Source organism: Chiloscyllium punctatum, chromosome 36 (genome assembly GCF_047496795.1).
Source record: "Chiloscyllium punctatum isolate Juve2018m chromosome 36, sChiPun1.3, whole genome shotgun sequence".
NCBI classification, from domain to species: domain Eukaryota; kingdom Metazoa; phylum Chordata; class Chondrichthyes; order Orectolobiformes; family Hemiscylliidae; genus Chiloscyllium; species Chiloscyllium punctatum.
This window is the reverse complement of record NC_092774.1, coordinates 36,933,086-36,959,721: the sequence shown is the minus strand read 5'-3', so window position 1 is coordinate 36,959,721 and position 26,636 is coordinate 36,933,086. Positions and strand designations below refer to the sequence as shown.

Genomic DNA, 26,636 nt, shown 5'->3' with positions numbered 1-26,636 from the left:
TAAATTGAGGGGTGTGCTGGCTAGTCTCATCTTCAAGTTGGATAAAAGGCTGGTACAACATCGAGGGCTGAAGGGTCTGAACTGTGCTGTATTGTTCTACGTTCTCGCTCCAGAACGATGCAGCAGCAGTATTAGAAGAACAATATATTGTCAAACCCCTTGACCCTTCCAGAGATGGGCACTGTCGATGGAAACTCGGTTAAATTCTGCCAGCAATCAGGTGGCAGCGGTGAGACTGAACTTGCTGACTTGAGGGTTTTTAGTTTTGGTTGCTACGTGCAATGAAGTGTGAATCATTGTTTCAGCAGTTGGTTCTGTGTGTTGTTTCTGAGTCAGTGACCAAATTAAGGCGATTCACCCACAACCAGAGCAAGAGGCTGGGATTAATATTGACTCCACTGCATTCAGCATGACATCACGTCAATACTGTTAGAAAGGGAAAGCTGACACCAACTCCCACCCCACCAGAGATCTCAAACCGAAACACCCAAAGAGAAGTGCATCGCCCTATAATCTGTAAAATTAATGTGAAAAGTGGTGTAACCTGCTCTAATGTTTAAAAATAAATCCCTGACACTTTAAAATCAACAAAAATCCATTTATTTATCCAACAGTAACGGTGAACAGATGAAATAAACTATTAACAAACCAAATAAATCCCTTCTAACTACTGAGTGTTCCGGAATAAAACAAGATTCACGTGATATGCTGATCCAATAAATATGATTCCCTCTTGTAACAAAAAATGGAATTTAGTCTCTCAGATTACATCCAGGTTACGTGTCTCTTGGAATACTCTGTGCCACCTTCTGTTGAATCTTCTGCCAGGAATGCCCTTCCCAGTTTTATTTAAATGATACATTCTCTCATACAGAGATGACTGACATCCAATTTCCCCCTCTCAGTAGAACTGAGGACTCTTGGCTCTCGCGAGGGGGAGTTAGAGATCTGGGTGTTCAGTCGATTGGACCCTGAAGGTGGCAACACAGGTCAATGGAGTGGTCACAAAGGTTTCATTCGGCGGTGTGTAAATAAATTGTTTACCTGGAAGCCAAGTGATTTGACCAGTTACATCACTCCTGAGATACCTCTGCCTAAAACAACTAAAAAAAGTTAGGGTCTGGGCTACCTTCCCAGAATGTTTTGAGGGGATCCGGCCTGGTCCATAACACTGAACACCTGCAAATTGTGTCTCCAGGAAGGATGTAGTGAAACTTGAAAGGGTTCAGAAAAGATTTCAATGGATGGTTCTGAGGTTGGAGGGTTTGAGTTACAGGGAGAGATTGAATAAGTTGCAGGTATTTTTCCCTGGAACATCGGAGGCTGAGGAGTGACCTGGTAGATATGAATAAAATTGAGGGCCACAGATAGGGTAAATAGTCAAAATCTTTTCCCCAGGATGGGGAATCCAAAACTAGAGGTTTAGGATGGGGGGGGAAAGATTTAAAAGGGACCTGAGGGGAGACCTTTTCACGGAGAGAGTGGTGTATGTATGGAATGAGCTGCCAGAGGAAGTGGTGGCGGATGGTACAATTTCAACATTTAAAAGGCATCTGGATTGGAACATGAATATGAAGAGTTTAGAGGGATACGGACTAGTGCTGGCAAATGGGATGAGATTAATTTGGGATATGCAGTCAGCGTGGACGAGTTGGACTGAAGGGTCTGTTTCCCTGCTGTGCATCTCTTTTGACTCGAAGTCTCTATAAAAGATACCACATTGCTTCAACCGAACTCTGAAACCCAACGTTACTGACAGATTCTTTGTGTGTGAACCCGAGAGGCCTGGTCGTAGAGATGTAGAGCACTGAAACCGAACCTTCGGTACAACTCCTCCATCCTCACCAGACATCCAACATTTAATCTACTCCCATTTGTCAGCATTTAGCTCATATATCCATCCAGATGCTTTTTAAATGTTATAATTGTACCAGCCTCCACCACTTCCCCTGGCAGCTCAATCTGTACATGCACCACCCTCTGTGTGAAAACTTGTCCCTTGAGGTCCATGCTAAGTTGCCAGTTGTGTTAGGGTGGGTTACTCTTCGGAGGGTCGGTGAGGACTTGTTGGGCCGAAGGGCCTGTTTCCACGCTGTAGGGAATCTAATCCAAAGGCACCTGGATGGGTGTATGAACAGGAAGAGTTGAGAGGGGTGCTGGCAAATGGGACTAGATTAATTGAGGATATCTGGTCAGCATGAATGGGTTGGACCAAAGGGTCGGTTTCCAGCACTTGGCCTATATCCCTCTCAACCATTCCTATTCATGTCCCCATCCAGATGCTATTTAAAGGCTGTCATTGTACCAGTCTCCACCACTTCTTCTGGCAGCTCATTCCATCCATGTGTCACCCTCTGTATGAAAAGGTTGCCCTTTAGGTCCCACTTAAATCTTTCCCCTCTCACCATAAACCCTCTGGTTCTGGACTGCCCAACCTCCAGGGAAATGACCTTGTTATTTGCTCTATCCATATGCCTCATGATTTTATAAACCCATATAAGGTCACCCCTCAACCTCTGACATTCCAGGGAAAACAGCCCCAATCTATTCAACCTCTCCCTGTAGCCCAAACACTCGGCAACATCCTGGTAAATCATTTCTGGTGGAGAAGTCAATGAATTGGGTTAATACCTGAAACACTGACTTTACTGCTGGTGCTGCCTGGCTTGCTGTGTTCTCCCAGCCTCCTGCTTGCCTACTTTGGATTCCAGCATCTGCAGTTTGTTTTTGTCTCGAACGAATGGCAGAGCAGACTCGATGGGCTGAATGGCCTAACAGGCTTAGGTTTGTGCAGATTGTTTCAGTGGGAATGTGCAGTCCTGGGCTCAACGAGCAGTAGCACCCAATGGAGCAAAGTTCATAGAATCACAGAATCCCTACAGTGTGGACACAGGTCCTTCAGCCCAACAAGTTCAAACTGACCCTCTGAAGAGTAACCCACCCAGACCCATTTCCCTACCCTATGACTCGACATTTCCCCCGACTAATGCACCACACCTACACATCCCTGTACACTGGGACAATTTAACTTCACCAATCCACCCTACCTGCACACCTTTGGACTGTGGGAGGAAACTGGAACACCGAGAAAACCCACGCAGGCACAGAAGGAGAATGTGCAAACTCCACACAGATAGTTGCCCCAATAGTGGAATCAAAGCCGGGTCCCTGGCACTGTGAGGCAATGCTACTGACCACTGAGCCACCGTGGGAGTGGGTGCAGTCCAGCAGAAAACAAAACAAGCCCACCAACTCTCCCACTGTCAGACTGGGCAGGAGGTTCAGTCCTGGGGGTGACCCACAGCAGCCTCACTGGCAGAATCCGACTGTTGGGAGCACTGGTGCCCCCGCTGGTGTCTCTGCAAGTTGCAGGCCTGGGTGAAGGCCTTCCCACACTCAGGGCAGCTGAAGGGCCTCTCCCCAGTGTGGACTCGCTGGTGCTTCAGTAAGTCAGAGGAATTGCTGAAGGCCTTTCCGCACTCAGGACAAGCGAATGGCCTCTCCCCGGTGTGGACCCGCCGGTGGATCAGCACGTGGGAGAAATTGCTGAAGGCCTTCCCACACTCGGGGCAACTGAATGGCCTGTCCCTGGTATGGACCCACCGGTGGGTCAGCAGGTTGGAGGCATGGGTGAAGGCCTTCCCACACTCAGGGCAGCTGAAAGGCCTCTCCCCTGTGTGGACCCGCCGGTGGGTCAGCAGGGCAGAGGAATCACTGAACCCCTTCCCGCACTCTGGGCAAGTGAATGGCCTCTCCCCTGTGTGGACACTCTGGTGCCTCAGCAGGGAAAAGGCCTGGGTGAAGGCCTTCCCACACTTAGGGCAGCTGAAGGGCTTCTCCCCTGTGTGGACCCGCCGGTGGGTCAGCAAGGTGGAGGAACTGCTGAACCCCTTCCCACACTCTGAACAGGAGAATGGCCTCTCCCCGGTGTGGACCCGCTGGTGCTTCAGTAGGTCAGAGGAATTGCTGAAAGCCTTCCTGCACTCAGGGCAGCTGAAGGGCCTCTCCCCTGTGTGGACCCTTCTGTGCCTCAGCAGGGTGGAGGAACTGCTGAACCCCTTTCCGCACTCTGGGCAGGAGAATGGCCTGACCCCAGTGTGACTGCGCTGATGAGCCTCCAGGACAGATGGGACATGGAAGCCTTTCCCACAGTCACCACACTTCCAAGGTTTCTCCACGGGGTGGGATTCCTCGGGTTTCTCCATGGTTGAAGCTTCAGCGGCACACAAACACGTGTACAGTCCCTCCCTGCCGTGAATTCCTCTTTCCAGGCTGGATAACTGTTTTAGGTTCCACACTCAGTACGCTGTAACTGTAGGGTCTCTCATTCAGTCCCACTGATGCTGAAAACGTACTGAAACAGGGACTGAAAAACTTTGCTCCTTCTCACAGAATCTTAGTCAAAACTCGTTCCAGTCCCAATGGACTGAATGACTGTCAAACATTGACTTGAAATTGAGGACAGCAGACGCTGGAGAGTCAGAGTCAAAAAGTGCGGAAAAGCACCCCAGGTCAGGCAGCATCTGAGGAGGAGAGTCGGCGGTTTGGGCATAAGCCCTTCATCTGTTGATTTTTAAACTTCAGTTTTCAGATCAAATACTCTGTAAAAAGAGATTACAAAAGTCATCATTGTCACTGAGAAGGTCTATAGCCTTAAAACTTGTCCTTAAAACATTTAGACTAAATGTAATGCTGAATTATAGAACACACTTATTACACCAGAAAATAGACAGACAGCAGGCTCAGAAAAGGGGGGCATCTTAAAGAATGTAAAAGAGAGGGACACCTGGGCTTACCAAGTGATAACAGGATGCTGTAAGACAATTAAGAACGTTTGCCTTAGCATCGGTGAATCTGTATGAACAGGACAGCAAGAGATAACATTCACTACCGTTCCCTTGTGAAATTAATGACAGTGTTTGATTCTGACCCTGAAACAAAACTCGGTACTATCAAAAACTTTGTAATTAACAGTCAGTTGCTGTCAATTATAATGGATTTGTATACCCCTTGCAAGCAGGGCAGTCACGAGAAAATAAATCTTTGCTGTTACAAAACCCTGACTTGAGAGTTCAAAAGGACACTAGAGAGAGACACCATTTTAGTGCTGAGGCTGTTGAATCCAGCAGAAAATTTACTCTTAGTGCTTAGCTGGTATGGATTGAATTTACTTGCATTTTGAGAAGCCAATTCTGGTTCTGAAATGCAAACTCTGTAAAAGGAAATACTGATAAAGCTTTAATTTACTTGCTGTTTTTACAGACTGCCCCACTGTCAATTCTAACTAATTAGATCCTATGTCTTATTTGAATTTGAATCACAAACTTGAAACGTAGGCATGTTTCATTCGAAGATTGAATCAGTGTAAATGCAACCTTACGGTAACATCTCTGCCTCAGGTACAGAATGGTTTAGTGCTTAAAAAGCAAGAGTCAGCTCCTAGCTTATAAATTATTCGAGGTCGAATATTGAAGAGATTCTTGCACAATGTGTCGGGAAGCCATTTTATGATGAACGTTTGCCCTCCTTACTACGAAGCCGTTTTATAAAAGAACTGTATCTGACATGTGAGCTGTGCAAGGTTATCTTTATTCCAGACTTCCAAACAGTACGATTTCCAGGACGAATCAAGAGGGAGGCTTTACAGGTCTGAGTCCACAAGGGATTCCCTGGGCGGTCTCAAATCTCCACTTTAACATCAGTCCAGGGTAGAAATTCAGAACAAGCAATTCTTTTTCTGCAGAACAATCTTTTCTTTTGTTATTCCACAAAATTGAAAGCACCATACCAATGTCTCTCCCTCTATCCATTCTCACTCCACTCTAATTTTCCTGAAGGATGCTAATTCAGGATCTTACAGGGCCAAAAAAGTAAAAACATCTCTTTTGAATAACTCTACCTGAAAGTTAACATCTTTCACGACATTGGGATACTGCTCAGTGGGAGCAGATCTGATTTTGGGAAGCAAAGAAAAACTGTATAAATTCAGGATAAACCTGCAATACAGCGTCTTTAGAAACAACCAGACAAGGGGTCAAGGCATTGACACCAACACCAGTGAGAAACTAAACATACAGACGTGGCAAACCATCAGTCTTTAATCTTTTAGAATGGGTTGTAGGTATCATTAATATGTAAATCTCAGAACTTCTTACAAATCACCTTCTCGAGATAACTTAAGGTTTGTAACAAAAGTTGACACCTCAGCTCAGACAATGCATTAAAGGTATGAGGTCACACTCAGTCTGTATCCCAATTTTGAATCTGACATGTTCTGTTTCCAAAGTGAAGTTTACAAAATATTATATGCATGCATTGACTGCCAGCAGATTGATTTTATTCAAAAAAATGCGCAAAGTTTGGATCAGAAATTGGCTAGCTGAAAGAAGACAAGAGGGTGGTGGTTGATGGGAAATATTCATCCTGGAGTTCAGTTACTAGTGAGGTACCACAAGGATCTGTTTTGGGTCCACTGCTCTTCGTCATTTTATTAATGACCTGGATGAGGGCACAGAAGGTGGGTTTGTAAATTCACGGATGACACTAAAGTCGGTAGAGTTGTGGATACTGACTAAGGATGTTGTCAGTTACAGAGGGACATAGATAAGCTGCAGGGCTGGGCTGAGAGGTGGAAAATGGAGTTTAATGTGGAAAAGTGTGAGGTGATTCACTTTGGAAAGAACAACAGGAATGCAGAGTACTAGGCGAATGGTAAGATTCTTGGTAATCTAGATGAGCAGAGGGATCTTGGTGTCCAAGTACGGAGATCCTTGAAAGTTACCCAGGTTGATAGGGCTGTTAAGAAGGCATACGGTGTGTTAGCTTTTGTTGGTAGAGGGATTGAGTTTCAGAACCATGAGATCATGCTGCAGCTGTACAAAACTCTGGTGCGGCCAGATTTGGAGCATTGCGTACAGTTCTGGTCACCGCATTATAGAAAGGATGTGGAAGCTTTGGGAAAGGTTCAGAGGAGAGTTACTGGGATGTTAGATTGGTTGGACAGTGAATGCCTTTTTCCTTGGATGGCAATGGCTGGCATGAGGGGATATAACTTTAAATTGAGGGGTGATAGATATAGGACAGATGGTCAGAGGTAGTTTCTTTACTCCGTAGTAGAAGAGGTGTGGAATGTACTGCCTGCTACAGTAGTAGATTCGCCAACTTTTAAGGGCATTTAAATGGTCATTGGATAGGCATATGGACGAGAATGGAATAGTGTTGGTTAGATGAGCTTCAGATTGGTTCCACAGTTCGGTGCAACATTGAGGGCTAAAGGGTCTGCACTGCGCTGTAATGTTCAATGTATCTATAAATATAATTCTGCAAATACAAATTCACCCTATACACTTATATGCATGTGTGCGTGTTTGGGAGAAAGCAAATGTCTATGTCTATGCTGTTTGTCTCTATGTCTATTTTGATCACAAATGCTTTATTTCTGTAAGTGTTGTTATAAATCAGAGTTGGGTACTAATAGTTAGATGTAAGGGAGAGAGAATTCCTCAAGTTGGGTACCATAAGAATCCTGGGAGACCCTTATTTCTGTCTGACTTCCCAATGAACAAACATTAAACACACTCACCTATTTATTTCTAATTTTGTTTCATTTTTCTTGTTTATTCCCCACTACGATGAGTCTCTCTGTCTGGGTGGTTGACAGGCTGGGGCAATGTGGGTTGGGCCTTGAGTGACTGAATGTTTTATTGTTCTGGAAGGTGGAAAAGGGGGGTCAAAGCTTCAGCAAAAACCCAGCAGAGCTGAGGACATACGACACCTTACTCTGTGGGAACAGGGAGATCAACAGAGGACAGAGAAATCAGGACCTGAAATCCGAGCTGACACCAGACTACCCTGTGATCAGTGCTTTGATTAGCAATGCCAACCATCTACCTTTACCGAGCTTCCCATTAAACTTCTCTGTAAGGAGTCTCAGACCATAATTATTCTCTTCAATGTGTGCAGCCAATTCATTCACTTTCGTTACAATGCAGCACACATTCAGCTTTTACTTTTTTTTGTGATCTTTGGACTCCAGCTTTGATTGCTGGTACGTTTATCCTCCTTGTCTCTTTTTATCGTTCTCTAACGTTCATTTTCCACATCACCACACTGCTCACCGGCCTTGATTTGGATTGGCCATGCTAAATTGCCCATTGTGTCCAGGGATGTGCAGGTTAGGTGGGTTAGCCAAGGGAAATGCACAGTTATAGTTTCACAGTAATAGAAGCAGGAGGCGGCCATTTGGCCCATCCAGCCTGCTCTGCCATTCATTAAGGTCATCATCTCAGCTCCTCCTATCTGCATTGTCCCAACTACCCTTTAATTCCCTATAATGCAATAACCCAGCCAACTGTATCCTCAATATACTGAATAAAGCTGCTGCTACTGCTTCCTTGGGCAGAGAATTCCATAGATTCACCACATTCCAGGGAAAGCAGTTCTTGCTCATCTCTGTCCTCCATCTACTCTCCCTAATCCTGAGGCCATATCCCCTAGTCCTAGTCTAATTCACCAGCAGAAATGACAGGACAGGACAGGATAGGTGGGGTGGGGGTGGGTCTGGGTGGCATGGTCTTCAGAGGGGTCAGCGTTGCCTTTATTGGCTGAATGGCCTGATTCCACACTGTAGGGCTTCAATGATTTACCAAGGTTGAGTGCACTCAGGATGACAGCTCCCAGAACCTCCCACTTTCTGCAAATCGAAAGACAAGTCCCACCCTGCCCTCTCGTATATGTGTTCTGTCACTGCTTAATCATTTAGAACATAGAACATAGAAAAATACAGCGCAGTACAGGCCCTTCGGCCCTCGATGTTGCGCCGACTGAAGCCTACCTAACCTACACTAGCCCAATAACCTCCATATGCTTGTCCAATGCCCGCTTAAATGACCATAAAGAGGGAGAGTCCACCACTGCTACTGGCAGAGCATTCCATGAACTCACAACCCGCTGAGTAAAAAATCTACCCCTAACATCTGTCCTATACCTACCACCCCTTAATTTAAAGCTGTGTCCCCTAGTAACAGCTGACTTCATTAGCGGAAAAAGGTTCTCACTGTCAACCCTATCTAAACCCCTAATCATCTTGTACACCTCTATCAAATCTCCCCTAAACCTTCTTTTCTCCAACGATAAAAGCCCCAAGTGCCTCAGCCTTTCCTCATACGATCTTCCTACCATGCCAGGCAACATCCTGGTAAACCTCCTCTGCACTCGTTCCAATGCCTCCACATCCTTCCTATAGTATGGCGACCAAAACTGCACACAATACTCCAGATGAGGCCGCACCAGAGTCTTATACAACTGCAACATGACTTCAGGACTCCGGAACTCAATTCCTCTATCAATAAAGCCCAGTACACCATATGCCTTCTTCACAGCACTATTTACCTGGGTGGCAACTTTCAAAGATCTGTGTACATGGACACCAAGATTCCTCTGCTCATCCACACTACCAAGTAGTCTACCGTTAGCCCAGTAATCCATCTTCTTGTTACTCCTACCAAAGTGAATGACTTCACACTTAGCTACGTTGAATTCCATTTGCCACCTTTCTGCCCAGCTCTGTAACTTATCTATATCCTGTTGTAACCTGCCACATCCTTCTTCGCTGTCCACAACTCCACCGACTTTTGTGTCATCCGCAAACTTGCTCACCCAGCCTTCAAGCCCCTCCTCCAGGTCACTTATAAAAATGACAAACAGCAACGGTCCCAAAACAGATGCTTGTGGAACACCGCCAGTAACTGCGCTCCAAGATGAACCTATACCATCAACTACTACCCTCTGTCTCCTTCCAGCCAATTCCTAATCCAAACCTCTAATGCACCCTCAATGCCATACCTGTGTAGTTTTTGCATTAGCCTGCCATGGGGTATCTTATCGAACACCTTGCTAAAATTCATATACACCACATCTACTGCTTTACCCTCGTCCACTTCCTTGGTCACCTTCTCAAAGAACTCAATAAGGTTTGTGAGGCACGACCTGCCCTTCACAAAACCATGCTGACTATCCTTGATCACATTATTCCTATCCAGATGTTCATAAATCCTATCCCTTACAATTCTCTCTAAGACTTTTCCCACAACAGAAGTGAGACTCACTGGCCTATAGTTACTCGGGCTATCCCTGCTCCCCTTCTTGAACAAGGGGACCACATTCGCGATCCTCCAGTCTTCTGGCACTATTCCCGTAGACAACGACGACATAAAAATCAAGGCCAATGGCTCCGCTATCTCCTCCCTAGCTTCCCAGAGGATCCTAGGATAAATGCCATCAGGCCCAGGGGACTTATCTATTTTCATCCTTTCCAGTATTCCCCAGACCTCTTCCCTACGTACCTCAAGGCCATCCATTCTAATCACTTGTGACTCAATATTCACATCAGCAACAGTGTCCTGTTCCTGAGTGAATACTGACGAAAAGTATTGATTTAGTGTCTCACCAATCTCCTCCGCCTCCACGCACAACTTCCCACTACTATCCTTGACTGGACCGATACCTAAACTAGTCATCCTTTTATTCCTGACATACCTATAGAAAGCCTTTGGGTTTTCCCTAATCCTACCAACTAAGGACTTTTTATGTCCCCTTCTTGCTGCTCTTAGCTCTCTCTTTAGATCCTTCCTGGCTACCTTAACTCTCAATCGCCCCAACCGAACCTTCACGCCTTATCTTTACATAGGCCGCCCTCTTCCCTTTCACAAGGGATTCCAATTCCTTATTAAACCACGGCTCCCTCACAAGACCCTTTACTCCCTGCCTGACAGGTACATACTTATCAAGGACACCCATTAGCTGTTCCTTGAACAATCTCCACATATCATTTGTGTTCTTCCCTTGAAGTCTATTTTTCCAATCCACGCATCCTAAGTCATGCCTCACCGCATCATAATTTCTCTGGCCCCAGCTATAACTGTTGCCCTGCAGTGCACACTTATCCCTCTCCATCACTAGAGTAAAAGTCACCGAGTTGTGGTCACTGTCCCCGAAGTGCTCACCTACCTCCAAGTCTAACACCTGGCTGGTTCTTACCTAGAACCAAATCCAGTATAGCCTCACCTCTTGTTGGCCTGTCGACATATTGTGTCAGGAAACCCTCCTGCACACATTGGACAAACACCGACCCATCTAACGAACTCAAGCTATAGCTTTCCCAGTCAATATCTGGGAAGTTAAAGTCCCCCATAACAACCACCCTGCTACTTTCACTCTTCTCCTGAATCATCCTCACAATACTTTCCTCTACTTCTCTCGGACTATTAGGAGGCCTGTAGAAAACTCCTAACAGGGTGACCTCAACTTTCCTATTTCTAACCTCCGCCCAAACTACCTCAGATGGCAAGTCTTCCTCCATCACCCTTTCTACTGCTGTAATACTATCCTTCTTTTACCCCCATCTCTGACCCTACTAAAACATTTAAACCCTGGAACCTGCAACAGCCATTCCTGTCCCTGTTCTACCCACGTCTCTGTAATGGCCACAACATCAAAGTCCCAGGTACCAACCCATGCTGCAAGCTCACCTACCTTATTTCTTATACTTCTGGCATTGAAGTATACGCACTTCAAGCCACCTTCCTGTTTACAGGCACCCTCCTTCGAGATCGATGCCATGTTCCTAACCTCCCTACACTCAAGGTCCTGTACCCTAAAGCTACAGTCCAGGTTCCCATGCCCCTGCAGAGTTAGTTTAAACCCTCCCAAAGAGCATTAGCAAACCTCCCCCCAAGGATACTGGTGCCCCTCGGGTTCAGGTGTAGACCATCCTGTTTATAGAGGTCCCACCTTCCCCAGAAAGAACCCCAGTTGTCCAGAAACCGGAATCCCTCCCTCCTGCACCATCCCTGTAGCCATGCATTTAACTCTTCTCTCTCCCTATTCCTCGACTCTCTATCACGTGGCACGGGTAACAAACCAGAGACAACGACTCTGTTCGTTCTAGCTCTGAGCTTCCAACCTAGCTCCCTGAAAGCCTGCCTAACATCCTCACTCCTCTTCCTACCTATGTCGTTGGTGCCAATGTGGACCACGATCTGGGGCTGCTCCCCCTCCCCCTTAAGGACCCGGAAAACATGATCAGAGACATCACGTACCCTTGCACCTGGGAGGCAACATACCAATCGTGAGTCTCTGTCGCCCCCGCAAAACCGCCTATCTGTGCCCCTCACTATTGAGTCCCCAATAACTATCGCTCTACCTTTCTCCACTCTTCCCTTCTGAGCAACGGGGACAGGCTCCGTGCCAGAGGCCTGAACCTCGTTGCTTACCCCTGGTAAGTCATCCCTCCCCACAAGTATCCAAAACAGTATACTTGTTCTTGAGGGGAATTACCGCAGGGGGTCCCTGCACTGGCTGCTTCCTCCCACTCCCCCTCACTGTCACCCATCTCTCTATAACTTTCGGAGTAACTACTTCCCTAAAGCTCTGATCTATGACCACCTCTGCCTCCCGAATGATCCGCAGTTCATCCAACTCCAGTTCCAGTTCCCTAACACGGTCTTGGAGGAGCTGGAGATGGGTGCACTTCTTGCAAGTGTAATCAGGAGGGACGCCAATGCCTTCCCTCACCTCATACATGTTGCAAGAGAAACATTGCACTGCCTTCTCTGCCATCCCTTTAAAAGGTAAACTTTAAAAACTAGACCTAAAGAAACAAACAAGCAAAATGCAGCACTTACCTGCTTATCACAACGGATCTTATTATTAGGTTAGAGGAGGAGGGTGGGTGGGAGGCTCTACCCCTTCTATATTTCTAGTGAATACAGCCCACACCTCCCACTGCTGCCAGTAACCTTTACAATGCTGATGAAACAATGCAATACCTGCAGTACTGAAAATTGTAAGGCTTCTAACGATACCAGTTACTGATTCACCGGTCCTTCTGATGCACAGCGTTGGAAATACAATGTTGAAGGCTGAATGAAATGAGCAGTTTAAAACAAAAACCCACCTAACCCTTCACTAGGTTCTCCACTCAGCACACTGTACTTACTGCCAGTAAACCTGAAAGCACGTCATCCCCACAGTGCAATGAATTCCCACTTACCACCAGAATTCCAGATGTGCTCCCTCACTCAGTTGCTGTCTCACAAGTGAAAGATTTCATTGTAACTTCTGCTCCCAGTCAGGGCAAAACATCTTTGAAAACTACTCTGGACGTCTAGTCTTCACAACCACACTTCTACTTTCACTGAAGACGATTAGAGTCACACAGCATGGAAACAGACCCTTCGGCCCAATCAATGGTGCCAACCAGATATCCTAAATTAATCCAGTCCCATTTGCCAGCATTTGGCCCATATCCCTCAAAACTCTTCCTATTCATGTACCCATCCAGATGCCTTTTAATATGTTGTAATTGTACCAGCCTCCATCACTTCCTTTGGCAGCTCATTCCACAGAGACATCACCATCTTTGTGAGGAAGTTTCCCCTCAGGTTATTTTTAAATCTTCCCCCTCTCATCTCAAACCTATGCCCTATACTTTTGGACTCACATATCCTTGGGAAAAGATCTTGGCTATGCATCCTATCCAAGCCCCTTATGAACTTCTATAATGTCACCCCTCAGCCTCCAACACTCCAGGGAAAATAGACCCAGTCTATTCAGCCTTTCCCTGGAGATCAAACCTTCCAACTCTGGCAACAGCCTTGTAAATTCTTTCTGAACTCTTTCAAGTATCACAACATCTTTCCTGCAGCAGGGAGATCAGAACTATGTGTGGTATTCCAAAACATGGTCTAACTCAATGTACTGACCAATGGAGGAAGCATACCAAACAGCTCCTTCATTATCTGATCTACTTGTGACTCCACTTTCAAGGAACTATGAACCTGCTCTCCAAGGTCGTTTTATTCTGCTTCACTCCCCAGGACCTTAGAACTGGGTGTATAAGTCCTGCCCTGATTTGCCTTCCCAAAACGCAAAATCTCATACTCATCTAAATTAAACTCCATCTGCCAATCCTTGGCCCTTCAGCCTATCTAATCAATTCTAATTTATATCAAACTTTCTTTCCTCTCATTCCCAGAAAGCTGAAAATCTCCATCCCTCAGACTCTTCCCCCATTCTCACTTTGCTCAACCTAATTCCTCTGTACCACATCCTGAAGGGTCTGGTCCATGCTGATTAACAGGCCACACTCGGGGGTAGGGGGGTGGGGTGGTGGGGTGGGGGGATCTAATTGAAACAGACAGAATACTGAACAGCCAGGACAGAGTGGACATTCACAAGATGTCTCCGTTGGTAGGAGAGACGAGAACGTGAGGGCACAGCCTTCGAGTAAGGGGAAGACTTTTCAGAGTGGAGATAAGAAGAAATGTCTTCAGCCAGAGAATGCTGAATCTATAAACTTCATTGCCACTGAGATAGATAGCTTCTTGAGTATCAAGGGAATCAAAGGTTTTTTTTAGATTAGATTAGATTACTTAGTGTGGAAACAGGCCCTTCGGCCCAACAAGTCCACACCGACCCGCCGAAGCGTATACCACCCAAACCCATACTCCTACATTTACCCCTTCACCGAACACTACGGGCAATTTAGCGTAGCCAATTCACCTAACCTGCACATTTTTGGATTGTGGGAGGAAACCAGAGCACCCGGAGGAAACCCACGTAATGCGGAGAAAGCAGGAGAATGAGTTTGAGAAATTTATCAGCCATGATTGAATGGCGGAGCAGACTCGATGCGTTGAACAGCCTAATTTCTGTTCTCATGTCTTATGGTCTCACACAGTGTGACTGAATTGGGAGCAGGGGTAGACCATTTGGTTTTTCGATCCTGCACCAGCACTGAACAGATCATAACTGGATAGGAATATACTTACATCTGGGTGGATAGGTTGAGATGTTTTTCACTGGAGTGTAGGAGGTTGAGAGGTGACTTTATAGAGGATTATAAGATCATGAGGGATATAGATGATGTGACCAGCAGGTGTCCTTTCCCTAGGGTGGGGGTTTCAAGATGAGGGAGCAAATTTTGAAGGGGAGAGGAGAAAGATTTAAAAAGATATGAGGAGAAACTTTTTTTTAAGAAAGTGGTTTGTGTGTGGAATCAATGCCCAGAGGAAGTGGTGGATGCAGGTCCAGTAACAATGTTTAAAAGACATTTTGATAAGTACATAAATAGGAAAGGTTCGGAGGGATATGGGCCAATCACTGGCAAATGGACCAGTTTAATTTGAGAACATAGCATGGACTAGTTGGACTAAAGGGTCTGTATCTGTGCTGTATGATGCTGTAGCTGTTCTGTACTGGTCTGAAAACCATTTTCTTGGAGATCCAAGATGGCGGTGGTCTGAGTGGTCTGCTGTGTTGGACTCTGTGCCATATCCTATGGCAATGTGGACCTTTACCCCGCCCCCGCCCCCTTCGTTAACTATCCTTAGGAGAAAAAAAATACTAATATAAACTTAGTGAACTTCTGGAGCTGCTAAAATTGTGGTTTGACAGCTTTAAGACCAGGATGAAAGCAAATGAAGGAAAGGGGCCAAAAGGAGTGCAGCAGGTAGTGCACTCCCCTACTACATCCGGGGGTGCCTGGAGCCATTGCTCAAACTCCCAGGGCAGTCCCTTTGGATTTAATGGGGCAGCAGCAGTTACTCTTGGAGTTTGGCAAACTCTGAGAAAAGATTGAAGCAGCGGTGGAACCACTATCTGCCATGCTGGAAAAGCACGAGCAGTAAATTCAAATGTTGGCCCAAAGAGAATAGGCAGCAGAGGAGAGGACCGTGGCATCGGAGACCGTGGCGGAGGTCTCAGGAGGAAGGATCCAAACGCTGGAAGACCAGGTTTGGGTCCTTCAGGAGCAAGTGGACGACCTGGAAAATAAAACTAGGAGAAAAAGCTTACAGCTCGTGGGTCTTCCGGAACATGAGGAAGGCAAAGACCTCATTGGAATCCTGGAGAAGTGGTTCCTGATGTTCTTGGGGCTGGAGTTGGAGTCGGGCCTGTTGAGTTTGGAGCGGGCCCACCGGATTGCAATGTGCAGGTCAGGACCGGACCCACGCCCCTGCACGGTCCTTGTGTGACTCCTGCATTATAAAGAAAAACAGTTAGTGATTGAAACAGCAAGAAGACTGGGAAGAGATCCACAGGCTTTGTGCATTAAAGGCTCAAGAATAATATCTTTTCAGGACTTCTCAGGAGCCAGAATTATGAAGAGAAAGGGCTTTTGATGAAGTTCAGAGAAAATTAAGGGATCTGAACATACAATGTTCCTTGAGGTTCCTGGCCGTGTTGCATTTTGCTCATGGGGGGACAGTATATCATTTTGATTCAGCAGAAAAGGCGAAGGACTTTGTGAATTCTCTGAATTCAAGGGCTCAGGTCGGGATGGGGCCATCGATACAGACAATGGTACAGTTCTTTCTGTCCCTTCTTTTCTCTCTCTCCATTTTTTTTGTGGTTATCGGCTTCTCCGTACTGCCTTGATGTAAAACCAGAATTATTTAGTATATCGGTCAGTTGTGCATTATGTGAGGACTTTTGTTTGAACTGCTGTCCTTTTGGTTTTGGTTTGGGGGTGGCTTTACCTGTGGTTAAGATGTATGGAGAAGGGGTGTGTGTGTGTGGGGGGGAGAGAGGGGGGAAATGGGCATCCATTTTTAACTCTCCGAATGTAAATAACGTGTTTTTTGTTCATCTGTGAATTGCCTGGGGTTAGGGCACAGCCTCAGTTGGAAGGATCCAAGATGTTAGCTGTGGGCAAGGTGGGGTGGGGTGGTGGGGGAGTTATGATAGGGTATTCTTCTCCTTTTAGCTCTAAGAGTAGAGGAGTGGCTATACTGATAAGAAGGAACCTCCCTTTCCAGGTAGTTGAGAAAATTAAGGACGAACTTGGACAGTTCATCATTCTTAAAGCTCAACTACATGGAGAAGAGCATGGCGTCCTGAATGTATATTCCCCACCCCCCCCCAATGTGTACCCTTTTACATTTCTAACTGATGGAGTTGCTAAATTAATGAGTCTTGGGGTGCACAGCACGATCGTAGGAGGGAATTTTAATCTCCTCATAGACCCTGAGGTAGACAGGGTGACAAGGGGCCTGGCATGTATGACTGCACGATCTAAGCAGTAGGTGGACATGATTAGTTTGATTATTTTCCCTACAGTGTGGAAACAAGTTGGCCCAACAAGTCCACACTGACCCTCCGAAGAGTAATCCACCCAGACCCATTTCCCTCTGACTAATGCACCTAACACCATGGGCAATTTTGCATGGCAAATTCACCTTACCTGTACATCATTGGACTGTGTGAGGAAACCAGAGCACCCGGAGGAAACCCACGCAGACACGAGGAGACTGTTCAAACTCCACACACAGTCATCCAAGGCCGGAATCAGACCTTGGTTCCTGGTGCTGTGAGGCAGCAGAACTAACCACTGAGCCTCCGTGCTGCCCCAGTGTGAGGAGTTGGGGTTAGTGGATGTGTGGAGACACCTCCACCTGAATGGAAGAGACTTTACTTTCTGTTCCAACCCACACAAGTGCCACACAGCAGTTGACTGTTTTTTATACCATCAGATATTTTGGGTAGAACGCTGGCTTGTAAAATTGGGAATATAGCTGTCTCAGACCACTTGCCTTGCTCATTGCTTGCTGCACCTGTCTGACAACTGGCATTGACTGGGATAGAAAGCCTGAGAAGAAGGTAGCTGAGGCACCTTTGTACGTCCACACATCATTCCTGATGAATGGTTTTTGCCTAAAACATTGACTGCCCTGCACCACGGATGCTGCCTGATCTGTTGTGCTTTTCCAGCGCCACATATTTCGACGCTGATCTCTAACATCTGCAGTTCTCACTTGTCCCACATCCCAATATATCACCATTTAAACAATGCATCTCCTTTCTGTTTTTATTTCACAGGAAAGACTATAACTTCACACTGTGTCACTGCATTTGCCATGTGTTTGCCAATTAAGACACAGACCTGAACCAACTTTGCTGCAAGTCAAGAACTGAACTCCAGAATGAAAAAATAAAATGGAAAAGGGAGTGAGAAAAGAGTGTGTTGTACTCACAGATGTTGGACAGAGGAAAGTTGCAGTTTGAGGTAAAGCTCAATCTTCATTCAGAGAGAGAAGAACAGCAACTACAGCTTCACAAACTCATGGTCCAATGTCCGCATTCAGAGAATAGGGGCGTTCCCAATGGCAGGAAGACCACACTCCTTCCGGTCTTCTGGCGCTTTCTATTGGTCTATCAAAAGAATGTCGCGTACTGTTTCCGCTGTCAGGTAGGAGCATGCGCAATATTTTGCTGACACCGGCGTACATGCGCAGTGTTTGCTGACACCGAGAAGCATGCGTAGTTTGTCCTGTGGAGGTGTTGGTGTAACCGACAAATTTTCGGTCTAAATGCTAATAGGAGAGAAAAAAAAGACTGGTGCCACAAATTTGTTTTCCTGAGACTCAACATTTTATTGTTTTTGAATTTTGTCTGGCTGCTCAATTTCGTATGTCTTTTCCCCAGGTTAGAGGAAGTCCAAAACTAGAGGTGGCATCGGCTTAGGCTGAGAGGGGAAAGGTTTAAAAGGGACAAAAGGGATAAATTTTCACGCAGAGCGTGGAACGTGTATGGAATGAGCTGCCAGAGGCCGTGTGTCAAGGCTGGTACATTTACAACATGTAAAAGCCTTCTGGATGGGTTCTGGAAAGGCCTCTTTATGAAAAGGAAGGGTTGTGAGAGATATGAGCCAAATACTGGCAAACAGATCACTAGATTAATTTAGGATATGTAATCGGCGTGGACCAAAAAGTTTGTTTCTGTGCTCTGCAATTCCATGACTCTATTTCTACCTATTCTGAACCAATTTCACAAGACTAGGAATAGGTCATTCCTCCCTCACAGCCTGTTCTCAACTGTGGTTTAACTGCAAGTTTCAGAAAGATGTCTGCAGTTTTTTTTAAAGCAATTGAATATGCTTTCAGACTTTATTGACGTTTCTAAATATATCATTTTAGCTTTTCTCAATGTTTTAAAGATCAGCCATTTCGCTGGCTCAGTGGTTAGCGCTGCTGCCTCACACTGCAAGGGCCCGGATTCGATCCCACCGTCTGGCGACTGTCTGTGTGGGATTTGCACATTCCTTTGCCCTCCTTTCAGTGCTCCAGTTTCCACCTATGGTCAGCAAACACTGCGCATGTACGCCGGTGTCACCTATGGGCAGGTTAAGGTGGATTGTCCGTGCTAAATTGCCCCACGGTATGCAGAGATGTGTTATGGGGTGGGTCTGGGTAGGATGCTTTTCGGAGGGTCAGTGTGGCCTCGCTGGGCCGAATGGCCTGCTCCCACACTGTAGGGATTCTATGATTACAAGAGTTGTCAAATCAGCAATCTAAATTGGTGAAGTATAAGACCAGGAGCCAATCTTTAAGCAGTTTTCCATTCATTCACAGAGTGAAATTTTAGAATTGTATCACTCTGAGCTCGACTCCCACCTCAATGTCAATAAATGTCTTTTTATCTGTCCTCAAACAATCATACAATCAATCTGTCCCTCCTTAACCTTGATTTTTTTAAAGTTAGCATATTTCTTCCTTTAGATAAACCTTATCAATCAAAATACAAAACAATGTTTCAAACCTAATTAAAGATTTTTTAAGTTCTATACGAATCTTCTGGGATCCCCAGTAATCACCCCATATGAGCTGTTACCTTCATCAAATAATCTGACAATTATTGACTGCTATCAACCTCTTCCGTCCCAGAAAATTTCCTTTCTCTGCAAAGTTTGGTTCATGTTGGCAAGTTCAATTCTCCTCCATTTCCCAGGAACACACTTTATGACGTTTTACATTCTCAGTATCTGTTTAACGTTCAGTGGGAAAACTGTTTTCAGTCTCACAGTTATACAGTATTCCTCCAAAATGTTTCTGAGGAATGCACTCCTCCCACAAGAGCTGGTGGTTCCACACTTAAAATGCTATTAACAGCTTGCTTGGTTGTCTTTGCTGTTTCCCCTCTAACTGTTCAAAATGTCTGGTTTTATACCCCAAAACATCAGATCATTTCATTGGTTTGGTGTCATTCCAAACTGTAAAATTCAAGTTCGATAGGAGTTTGGTATCAGGGGCATACTTTAAACTGATTGGCAGAATTGGAATTTGTTTTTGTTCCATGGCAACACAACTCCAGCTATTTGTTTCAACCAAACGTTACATTTTTAAATCGTTCAGCACACTTTGTGCTTTCAGTCAGTCCTTGCTCGTTTCCTCTATGTCAAAAGGTACACTACACACCTACACCTTCATTACACCATCCAAATGTTTTTTTAAATGTTGTAACTATACCTGCGTCTATCACTTCTGGAAGTTCGTTCACTCACAAACTAACATCTGTGTAAAAACGTTATCCCTCAGGTTCCTTTTAAAATCTCTCTCCTCTCACCTTAAAAAAAGTCCCCTAGTTTTTAATTCTCCTTCACTAAGGAACAGACATTTGCTAATCACTTTACCTACAACCTTCATGATTTTGTAAATTTCTACAAGGTCACCCTCAACCTCCTACGCTCCAGTGAAAAAGGTCCAAGCCCCTCCTTATAACCTGAACCCTTCAGTCCTGGCAACATCCTGGGAAAGCTTTTCCCATCCCTCTCCAATAGTATTCTTCCTATAACAGGGCGACCAGGACTGTACTCAGTACACTAAAAGTGGCCTCATCAACATCCTGTACAACCTCAACATGACGTTCCAACTCCAACACTCAATGGTGTGAAAAATTAAAGCAAGTGTGCTAAACACCACCTTAACTACCCTGTCTACCGGTGATGAAACTTTCAAAGACCTATGTACCTGAAACTTCCCCTCCACCCCCCCCCAAAAAAAACAGGTCTCTCTGTTCTACAACAAGACCCAGGGCCCTACCATTTACTGTACAAGTCTTGCCCTTGTTTGTTTTACCAAAATGCCACCCCTCGCTTTTATCCACACGGTCTCTCTCAGGTACACACACAAATACAGCCTTTCACAGGCTTACACTCCATCACACTTACCCTTTACCAAGTTAAAAATCACACAACACCAGGTTATAGTCCAACAGGTTTTATTGGAAGCATTAGCGTTCGGAGCACTGCTCCTTTATCAGGTGGTTGTGGAGGACACAATTATAAGACGCAGAATTTAGAACAAAAGTTTACAGTGTGATGAAGCTGAAATTATACATTGAAAAATACCTTGATTGTTTGTTGACTCTTTCATTTGTTCGAATACCATGATAGTTTCACTTTTCTCATATGTAAATCTCAAAACTTATTAAAATTTACATAAGTTACATTTTCAGGTTAACTGTAACAATTGATGTTAGCTAACATCAATTGTTACAGTTAACCTGAGAACATTTAAGAGGCATTTGCATGGGTATATTAACAGGAAGGGTTTGGAAGGATATGGGCAGGGTGCTGGCAGGTGGGAGTGGATTGGGTTGGGATATCTGGTCAGCATGGACAGGTTGGGCTGAAGGGTCTGTTTCCATGCTGTACATCTCTATGACTCTATTTACATATGAAAGAAGTGAAAATATCATGGTTTATGAACAGATGAAAGACTCAACAAACAATCAAGGTATTTTTCTATGTACAATTTCAGTTACATCACACTGTAAATTTTTGCTATAAATTCTGTGCCTTACAGTTGTGTCCTCCATAACCACCTGATGATGGAACAGTGCTCCAAAAGCTAGTGCTTCCAATTAAACCTATTGGACTATAACCTGGTGTTGTGTGATTTTTAACCTTGTACACCCCAGTCCAACACCGGCATCTCCAAATTATGACACTTTACCAAGCATACAAACACGCACTCTCTTATGCACATACAAGTCTATGGGGTGAATTTGGATTTTCAGAATTATATTTGCAGATACATTCAGTTTTCCTCAAAAAGTGTGCAATCTGCAGGCAGTGAAGCCATGTCATATTTTATAAATCCCTACTTTGAAAATACAACCAGTCTAACTCAAGATTGGGATACAGACAGACTCAAACCTCACATCTTTAATGCATTGAGTGAGCTGAGATGTCACCTCTTTTTATAAAACCTGAAGTTTTCTGGAGAATGTACCTTAAAAGTAGTTCTGGGATTTACATATTAATGAACAGAAACTAAAAGTGGCCTCATCAACATCCTGTACAACCTCAACATGACGTCCCAACTCCAACACTCTATGGTGTGAAAAATGAAAGCAAGTGTGCTAAACACCGTCCCTGAACCATCCAGACTGACGTAGATTCTAGGAGAAGGGCTTGTCTCTCATGGATGAGAAGGAGTGTATGAAACCATAGAGAAAGCTGGGACCCACTGGAATTGTATCCCTTCCTCAGTCTCTCTATGTTTTTCCTTAACTTCTCTTTTTCTGACTTTTCACCCTTTTCTCGCTCACTCTGTGTCTCTCTTTCTTCTTGTCTTCCACTCCCATCCGTCTGTCCTATGGGTTCAGGACCATAATTGTTTGATGTTTGCGTCACCTACTGACCCTGATCACTCCCTGTACGAAAACGTTCTTCCTAATATCACTTTTACTTCTTTTCCTCGTGATTTTAAAACTCTGCTGAATCGTTGTCGATCCTTTCAGGCGTGGGAGCATTTGCACTATATTATTCCTGTGTCTAGACCCTCATGACTTGAAAACTGTCAATCAGGCAGCTTTCCACCTACTGTTCTCCAAGGAGAACTGTCCCAACTTTCCAATCTACCTTCATTACTGACAATCCTCATACACGGCACCATGAACGTCAACCTGTTCAGCGCTGTCTGCAATCACTTCACTTCCCCGCTTCCTGAAATTTCACGCTCACAATTGAGCAATAATGCAGCTGGAGGATTCATTCAGAGTCGGACTGCGCGGGCGAACTATGTCCAATGCTTGTTTTCACTTTGAACAAGTGTTTCCTTTTGCCATGTTCGCTGTCATTGGAGCTCGACCCCATCCCGACATCAGGCAGCACGATCTCGTTTCATAAGTGGGCTTTTTGAGAAAATTGCGCCGGTGTTTCTGCACAAGGCAACTTAAGAAATGAAGGCTCGTCCGGGATTTGAACCCGGGGTCTTTCACAAGTCCACCCACCTGGAGGCCCGAAGCGAGAATCATACCGCTAGACCAACGAGCCGCAGGCCCAGCCAGGTGTATGGTGCCCTGACCCCAGACACTCCAAGTGCCCTCCCCTGAAGCAGCTGAGACTTGCTCAATGTGAAATACGTTTGAGTTGCTCCAAGAATCGCAAGCAGCAAAGAGATTCCACAACATTTGCTTCTCATTCCGTCTCCCTGCGCCCAGGACGCTGCTATTTGTCCCGTTCCCAGTAACTGGGCTCTCTCCACTGGCGGATAATTAAACCATTTTGTTTCTACTTGCACACTGTTCTGGGGGAGGGCAGAGCCCCTTCGCTCTTCTGCTCTCTCGCAATCATTTGGGATGGGAGACGTCAGTTACACTAATGCGTAGGAAATTGGCAAGTTTTAACTACATTACAAAGGTCTGTAATCAAAGAAACAGAAAGATGCTGTGATGGTGGGAGAGAGAGAAATGGACACCGGAAACTGTTCCCTCAGGTAAATTCATATGAGTGTATTTGTGTTCAGCTTGCTTGGTGTTCAGAATTCGTCTTCACACAGCAATCCTGCAGAAAGACTTTCCTAACACTGGCGTCAGTTTCTTTGCTGCGAACGAGCAGCAGTGAACATCTGAGCCCCAACTGTCCCAGATGAAGTTGAAAATGAGCCATTGTTTCTCCCTCAGCCGCTCTGTCCCAGAGACAGGGAGAGGGACGGCATCAACGCGTGACGTCATTCCGCCGCAGCCTGAAGCCGTTCAGTCCATCATTTCCATGTGACTCTCTGTCACTTGTATCTCTCCGAGATGATTCCCAATCGGTGATATGTGTCCTCATCATGGGAACTGTGTCTGTGTGGTGATGCTGATTTCGAAATGCTGATCGTCCTGTCATTCCTGTCTGAACCGGAGTGGGGAATTATTGCAGGGAATGAATACGACCGCAAATAATGTGGCTTTGCGGCTCAGTGGTTAACACTGCTGTCTCATAACGGGACCTGAATTCGATCCTACCCGTGTGCGGCTTGTTTGTGTGGAGTTTGTTCAATCTCCCCGTGTCTGCGTGGGTTTCCTGCGGTGCTCTGGTTTCCTTCCACAGTCGACAGATGTGCAGGTTAGGTGGACTGACCATGCTAAACTGCCCCATAGTGCCCAGAGGTCGGTAGGTTAGGCGCATCTGTCAGAAGTAAATGTCGGGTCTGGGTGGGTTACTCTTCGGAGGGTTGATAAGGACTTGTTGAGCAGGAGGGCCTGTTTCCACACTGTAGGGATTCGAATTCGAATTGTTTCAACTTCACCAGCTCATTCCCATTTCAGAGAAGAGGTGTTAGGATTCAGTTCAGAGCAGACCAGCGGGAAACAACTCCAATCTCCACAAGCACTTGCCCACAATTGTGTAAATAGGGCCAGTGTTTAGTGACATATTCAGCTCAGATACTCGAAGATTTGGGAAGCAGAGGTAAAGGCAAGATATAGAACAGAATCCCGTTACAAAGGGAAGCAATAGCAGACGATAGTTTCGATCGAGGGACATGAACCCAGCACCCTCCCGCTGCGCTACTGTACTTTCCCACACGGAGTGTTTTCCACAGGTCCCTTCAGCCTTTCGTCTGGCGTGTGGCATGCACGTTCGAGCCTGATGTCAAAGACCTCCGCTGCTGTCGTGTAATATGCTGTTGCGCAGACGTATGGAGGCTGTGTAAATATAAACTGTTTTCTTAATTCCCACATTCTGTTGGTCGAACTGTGATTTAACTCTGAATCATAACGTGTGGCACAGCGTAGACGGAGGCCATGCGGCCCACCTTCGCTCTGCTGGTTCTACACTGTAAGTAAACGCGTGTCTCAATTCGTATCATTCTCTTCCCTTTTCCGTGTAAATCTGCGCATCTGAACATGACCACAAGCTTTGCCCTCCTCAACAGAGAACAGGAGAAGACCACGCAGACCTCCACGAGTATGTCACCTCAACTGTGCACATGGGGCCAGTATATCAATGAGAAATATTTATGTTGAGTTTTTTGGGAAGCAGATGAGAAGGCGAGATGCAGAACAGAGCGCCCTTAGACGGGTAAGCTGCTAAAGACGACGTTACGTGAATAGGAGAGAATAGGACATGGCGGATTTCTGGCCCTAAAGTCATGGAACTCGATATTGAAGACAGGGGGGCTGTAGGTCTTCAAGTGGAAAATGAGGCGTTGTTCTTCCATTTGGAGCTGAGCTTTGCATGTCTGAGACAGAGATGCTGGCCAGGGCACAGGGTGGCGTGTAAAAGTGGCGGGCAACCAGAAGCTCAAGGCCATTTTTTTTGCGGGCAGAATTGAAATGTTCTGCGAAACAGTCACCCAGTTTATGCTTCATGCTACTTTGGGGAAACCACACTGTGAGCAGCGAATGCAGTAGACTAGGTTGTGGCAAATGTGCAGGTAAAGTGCTGCTTCACCTGGCGGGTATGTTCGAGCCCCTGGATATTCAGGAGGGAGCAGGTAAATGGGCAGGTGTTACACATTCGGCGGTTACAGGGGAAATTGCCTTGGGACAATGGGAGGTGGGTGTGGGGTGTTGAGAGTGAAGGAAGAGCGGATCCGAGGTGTAAGCCCTGCCCACTTACCTCCTCTCATATATAAATCCGTGAAGTTGAAAGAACATTCCATCCAATGATTCAGTACCACATGACTCACGAACTAATTCGTATTCATGTTCCGGGGCCAGCATCATTATTGCGTCACAGCAGCTGCAGGCCATCACCGGGGGCTCGCCCTTTGACGTCACGATACGGCTGGAAGCCCCCGGGACAGTTTATCAAAGAAACCTCCCTGTGGGTCAGGGCAGCCCTGCATCGGGAAGCACTGAGATGGCCAACCACTACCAGTTAACATGGGGAACACATCGCCACATTCCGCAGCCTCGAGGCAAACTTCCAGTCCTTCTACTTAAAGTTCAAGAGCCCTCAGACCGAAATTCCCCAGGTACGTTTGGAAAAACTTTTTCCAGGTGTTCGCAAAGTACATCTATGAGCAATTTGTTAAAGTTTGAATTTTGCGAGTGTTGAAATTATGTGCTTTTGAGTGAAATCACAGTTCGAAAAAACAGAATGTGGGAATTTAGACAGAGTTTATATTTGCGCGTCGGCGATATGTCTGCGGGTGCGTGATGGGAGCATCCCCCAGAAGGGAAACCATCTCTCCTATTCACTTAATGTCCTCTTTAGCAGCTTTCCTGTATAACGGCGCACTGTTCTGCACCTCGCCTACTCATCTGCTTCCCAAAACACTTCGACATAAATATTTCACATTGATATACTGGCCCAATGTGCACATGTGAGATGACACACTCGTGGAGGTCTGCGTGGTCTTCTCCTGTTCTCTGTTGAGGAGGGCAATACTCGTCACTGGTCACTCAGGTCTCAGAGAAAAGTTTCGAAACAGAAGGGCCCAATTTTCTGCCAGTAGAGAGGGCCCGGTTCCTGGAGACGGGACAAACGGAAGCAGGGAGACAGAATGAGAAGCAGCTGTTCTGGAAATTGTTTCTCTGACCCCATTATAAGCACACAACCCAAGGCAAGGGGGAGCAGCGAA

General features: G+C 45.8%; 1 protein-coding gene and 2 long non-coding RNA genes across 3 annotated transcripts in view; 2 read left to right on the top strand and 1 right to left on the bottom strand.

The window, feature by feature from the left end:
- LOC140460403 (uncharacterized) overlaps positions 1–18,015 on the top strand; it is a 29,432-nt gene extending 11,417 nt beyond the window's left edge. The window contains exon 2 of the long non-coding RNA XR_011954067.1: positions 17,878–18,015. This is a non-coding gene — a long non-coding RNA (uncharacterized lncRNA). The remainder of the gene's footprint in view (positions 1–17,877) is intronic.
- Positions 1–26,636, top strand: part of LOC140460408 (uncharacterized) — a 180,089-nt gene that overhangs the window by 45,742 nt on the left and 107,711 nt on the right. The gene's annotated exons all lie outside the window — the stretch shown is intronic.
- On the bottom strand, positions 522–18,153 carry LOC140460394 (uncharacterized). The gene is made up of 3 exons (XM_072554920.1): positions 18,033–18,153; positions 15,856–16,037; positions 522–4,601 (listed from the first exon to the last, which is right to left on the bottom strand). Exon 3 carries the CDS (start codon positions 4,203–4,205, stop codon positions 3,282–3,284), a length of 924 nt encoding a protein of 307 aa, XP_072411021.1. The 5' UTR covers positions 4,206–4,601; positions 15,856–16,037; positions 18,033–18,153; the 3' UTR covers positions 522–3,281.